We start from the raw sequence: 5000 nt of genomic DNA, 5'->3' as shown, positions 1-5000 counted from the left end.
GATTCGGTTTGTCAATCAAATTGGTCGGTTTTATCGACAAAAATGGACCTTGGGAGGAACGGCATGAACGACTATCTGTTTGAATTTGCTGAGTCATGCGCATGATGTGATATGCCGAGTCATGCAGTATAGATAAGAATGTTTTCATGGAATAACACCGCTGGTCGCTGGCTTTCAATATCTCATCTTACACTTGGCTTTATTTCGAAATTGTCTGGAATGTTCAAGACACCACCCGCTAGGGTATTAATTTTTCTTCTTTTTCAATTGCTTGGCCGAGTGAGTTCCACGTTGATCAACACCGGCAGCTCCTCCTCGAATAGCTTTGATAAGTTTTCGAACCAAAAAACGGATCAGCTTGTATGCGATGAACAGCAGCGCCACAAGAAAAGCGTACACATCCAGCAACGCTAACTGAAACACATTCAAATCAGCTCCCTGATAGTGAAGATGTGGTGCACCGTGATGGCGGATGACATACTCGACCCAGAAAACGGCCGTCTCGAGTGCAGCCATCGGTCGGTCTTTGAATAGCGCCGCCAACTGCTGGATGTGATCGCGATACTTTCGTTCCTGTAGCACTTGCTGCACTGCCTCGGTCAGGCCGGCTTCTGTAAGCGTATCGAAGCTTACCCTAACACCCCAACCCTCCTTTACGACCTGAGCCACATTATTGTCCTGATCACCAAACATGGGAATGCCAACGATCGGAATTCCGTGGTACATTGCTTCGGTAATACTGCCGAGACCACCGTGCGTGATAAACAGTCGCAGATTCGGGTGCGCCAGTATGCTATCCTGTGGTAGCCACTTCCCAATGAACACATTCGCCGGCCGGTTCGGCATCTCGTCCGCATCCCAAGTCCAGATGACGCGTTGCTTCAACTTTCGAATCATGCCCAGAATCGCGTCCAGCTTGTCCTGCCGCAAGGTCGAGCTGCGAAGGTTCGAACCGAAGCTGATGAAAATGGCACCGTCACTCCCTGCTCCATCCAGAAACTGCTGCAGATCGGTTGACAGTGGTTCCGGTTTCGCGTTGATCTGCAAACCACCAACTTCAACCATGTTGGGAAGATACGGCCGCGGAACGGTCTGTGTAAAGTACGTGTTTAGCAGCACCAACGAGACGTTCTGCAACGTCTCATCGAAACTACGATATCCCTTTTCTGATGGGAAATTAGATCTAGAAAAAAAGGAGGGTTTAAATCCTTGCCCAGCGTATCTGCGATCTTCTGCGATACTCACTCATAATAAGGCAACGTCTTGTAGCGAATGTATTGAATCATTAGCTTCTCGATGCCGGTAATGAGCGTGTTGCCGACACGCTGCAAGAACGTCATGGGATTCCGGGGACCCATTAGGAGGTGTGGAACGGCAGCCACCTCCGCCGGATTGCCCACCATATTCGTCAGCCCGGATCCAGCGGCCGAAAAGTAGAGAATCGTCGGACAGTTGAACAGCTGGCCGATACCGAGGACGAAGCTGTTCATGAAGTAACCAACGATCGCCAGATCGAATTGCTCCTCTCGCACCAACGTCCGGAACGCCTCGGTGTTGATCGATGTATTTGAAGCTTCCAGGGACACGTTGAGTATTTTCGGCAACAGTTTCATCATGTTTCGATCTCCACCCTGCATAAACTCGCTCATGATCGTCGTAAATGCTCCCTCGATAGGCAGATAGACATCGCGATAGTTCGCTGGAGGGCGTTTCAGTGGAAATGCCGATACCATCGTCACCTGTGAACACACAACCGCGCGCCGGAGTTAAATACATTTTTTTCTTCGCTTGGTGGAGCTGTTGAGAAGTGCCTTTTACCTCATGGCCACGGTTTGCCAGCTCTTTGAGCAGAGCCTGTAAGCCCAAAACGTGCGATTTGCTTGCGGTTGGGAAGACGCCAACGATTTTTGCTGTATCACCATGACGAGCAGCGAGAAGTAGCCCGAGCAGCACCACACTGAAGGTCAGCCTCGTAATTACCGGGTACCTCATCTCCGGGCGTAGAACGTGGCGTGTGCACGATCGAACCGCTGGAACCGCTAATGGCTAACTGTCGCACACGATTTCTGTAGCTCACTGTCGTCGCTACTTTCGTTTATCTCTGATCATCAAAGTCTTATCACTATTGCGCTTGGATTTAACAACCAAAGTACATTTTATCAGGTGTGACTTGGCCAAAAAAAAGCACTTGTTGCCGGATGCCGGTGGATACCGAACGCCACTGATGAACGCACAAAACGGAGTGAAGGTGCTGCTGCGGCATCAAGATCGATCGCGTGAATCCGCGGCTTCTCATAACCGGATTCGAGAAGAGAGGGCAGCATCGAGACCGCGTATACACAACACAACCACGCACGCACTCGTTCCCTTCTGGCGTGAATGTGATGTCGCGGACGCGGCCAGTGGACGATGGGTGCGAGCACAACTACCGAAACACGATCATCCGCGGGTGTGACGTCATCGCGAACGGCAAGTGTTGTCTCCGCGTTGGCACGATTTGTTGTCGTTTTGGCCAAAGCCACCTTCCTGGTGCGCAGTATGAAGCCGGGCTAATTGGTTTGGTTGTCACAAAAATGAGCCACAGCTTCCCACAGACACACTAGACAAGATAGATTGTATGTTCAGTGTCATCACGCCAACGGATCAACCAACCATCAGCTCATATTCAGTGATCTCGCTTATGATAGATCGAGATCGAACATGTTCTGTCATATTTGCCAGCACGAAACACGATCGTGATCGTGATCGTGAAGCGCCACCGTTGCCAAGATGTCACTGAACCCCTTCCCGTTTGTGGCCATCACAATTGGCGACAGACAACTCCGACCGACATCTCCGACGACCTTATTTCGATTTTTCTTTTCTTTTTACTCAATTCTCAGCCCACGATCTAGGCGTGAGCCCGAGCAAGCGAGCGAGTGTGCACGCACGTTTCACACCAGCCCCTGGCCCGCCCGGTGGTCAATTTTCACTGCTGGTGGTGGTTGTGAATTTATTTTTGACGAGTCTCTCCTTCTACCACCCCAAACGGTGCACGGCCCCGTCGTGTGTAGGACGGACGATGTGTGAAATGTGAAAATTCTCCTTCGCAAAACATAAGCCACGGACTTTGGTTGGTTGGTTTGTTGGTTGGCGATCAGATCGGCGCGCGAGATCGCCGTTCGCCGAATCGAGTGGAAAGCACCGGCTCTCTAGTACGCGAACGGCGGCGCTAGTGGTCCGTGGTTTATGCTCCAAGTGAGCGACAGCATCTCGCGCGCGCGTGTGTTTTGTGTTGGTTTTTTTCTGGTGGTCAATCGTCTCCGATGGAAGAGGACAGTAAAGGTAGTAGTGGTCGCAACAGTCACTCGGAAGCCGAAGAGTATGGTCACAAAAGTCACAGAAAGAAATGCAGCCGACACCATCATCATCATCATCATCATCATGGTCATCATGGTCATCACGATCATTCTAAGAGTGAGCAGTCAGACGTGGTGGAGCATCAGGATCATCGGAACCACCATCATCACAAATGTCGGCATCATCAACGACGAGCGGAGGTTAGTCGTGCACTTGTGTGCACTGTTACACGCGACATTTAACTACGCAATGACGCCACGTGCGCCGTCGACACTAAACGCTCTTCATCCACAGTTCCCGCGAAATGTACGCACACCAACCCTTCTGCTGGTGGTGCTGCTGCTAATGTGTCGATGGTTTATTTTCGGTAAAAATAGAGCCTTTTTGGCGGAGTCAAAAAATACACACTTCCGCCATTCATACCCGGCTGTTGGCTGTCTGCGCTTCCTAGCAAGTGAACCGCACAGTCCCATGAATGGTGACAAGAAGTCAGAATGTAAAGGCAATTGCCCTCTTTCACCCCACTTTTACGTTTTCAATTTCAACGGGGCAAAATGATGGTTTCTTCTTTAAAAATAAAAGCCGTGCCACGTGGTCGCTCCTTCCTGTGTTACGCAAAAGGATTGATTAAATTTCCTTTCCAAGTCAATGCTGCTGCTCCTCAACGGTATCGATCGTGTTTTGCGGGTGAGGGAGGCTGGGAACACGAGCTGTTGCGATAAACAGATGTGTCGCTGTACTCGGTCCCGATGTGTTATGAAATATTGCCTTTTACCATCACCATACGTTACTCTCGTTGTTTATGCTATCCAGACGGACGGAGCTCGTTCGGTCTCGAGATTCTGCGGTCTGGTTTGATAAATATAAGCAGAGCCAGCCTGAGGTATGTTCACAGTTAATGGTGATCATGTTTGCTTGACCTGGTGCTGGTGTTGTTGGGCCCCCTAATTTACGACTGACAGACTCGGTCTGTCTGTCACACTTCCGGGATGCGAACGGCTTTACATAATATCGACATTTTGGCGTCGCATCTTTTATCTTCCTTTGTGCCAGAACGCGTGCTGATGCGACGGTACTATGGTACAATGGTACAGTACTGGCATTAACCTGTTTAGCTTGCCAAATCCTCAAAAGTTATGGCATTACACGTCTGGGCTCGGTGCTCCTGTGGCTTCAATGATTGAATTCCAAGCTAAGAATGTGATTGCAGACGCCATAAATATGGACGCTCGCTTCTCACAAAACGCGTATGCGTAACAGCTGCATGTTTTATGGCCAAAAGGATGGCGGATGAAGGGCGCCGATATGCTAAAGGATTTCATTGTTTCGTAATGAAACCCTACGTCGGTTTGCTCGAGAATTTCGTTGTCGTTTGACGCTGCGGTCGCAATGATTAGAATCAAAAATCGTTCCCATTTTAAACTGCCCTCCCCTTGGGCCTCCTATTGGGGACTGATTTATGCACTTCACCCTTCCCGGTTGCGTGTCTTATGCTGTGGATGTCATCATCGACCTTCTGCCTTTTCTGAAACTCTGTTAACGCCCTCGCCTAACGCCAAAGAATGTTGTGGCGGCGGAGTCTGCGTATGTGTGTTTTTGTGTGTCGATGGCCGTTACTTAACCCAGATCTCTAGATGGCCGTCAACATTGCGGCCATGTCT

At 49.9% G+C, this 5000-nt stretch overlaps 2 protein-coding genes across 5 annotated transcripts in view; one reads left to right on the top strand and one right to left on the bottom strand.

The window, feature by feature from the left end:
* The window catches only part of LOC126578161 (serine/threonine-protein kinase N), a 48405-nt gene that overhangs the window by 30983 nt on the left and 12422 nt on the right, over positions 1 to 5000 (top strand). The gene's annotated exons all lie outside the window — the stretch shown is intronic.
* On the bottom strand, positions 203 to 2226 carry LOC126578164 (UDP-glucosyltransferase 2-like). Its single transcript, XM_050240473.1, has 3 exons — positions 1819 to 2226; positions 1246 to 1739; positions 203 to 1183 (listed from the first exon to the last, which is right to left on the bottom strand). The coding sequence occupies exons 1-3, from the start codon at positions 1990 to 1992 to the stop codon at positions 247 to 249; spliced, it is 1605 nt and encodes a 534-aa protein (XP_050096430.1). The 5' UTR covers positions 1993 to 2226; the 3' UTR covers positions 203 to 246.

This window comes from Anopheles aquasalis, chromosome 3 (assembly GCF_943734665.1).
Source record: "Anopheles aquasalis chromosome 3, idAnoAquaMG_Q_19, whole genome shotgun sequence".
Lineage (NCBI taxonomy): Eukaryota > Metazoa > Arthropoda > Insecta > Diptera > Culicidae > Anopheles > Anopheles aquasalis.
Note: the sequence above shows the minus strand (reverse complement) of the source record. Positions and strands in the feature narration are given on the sequence as shown.

Bases quoted from the DNA above. Each gene is read 5' to 3' on its own strand.
- LOC126578164 (XM_050240473.1), bottom strand. From the start codon at position 1,992: ATGAGGTACCCGGTAATTACGAGGCTGACCTTCAGTGTGGTGCTGCTC. The intron at 1,740-1,818 runs GTAAAAGGCACT...GTGTGTTCACAG, and splicing joins TGGCAAACCGTGGCCATGAG to GTGACGATGGTATCGGCATT. The intron at 1,184-1,245 runs GTGAGTATCGCA...CTTTTTTTCTAG, and splicing joins AAGACGTTGCCTTATTATGA to ATCTAATTTCCCATCAGAAA.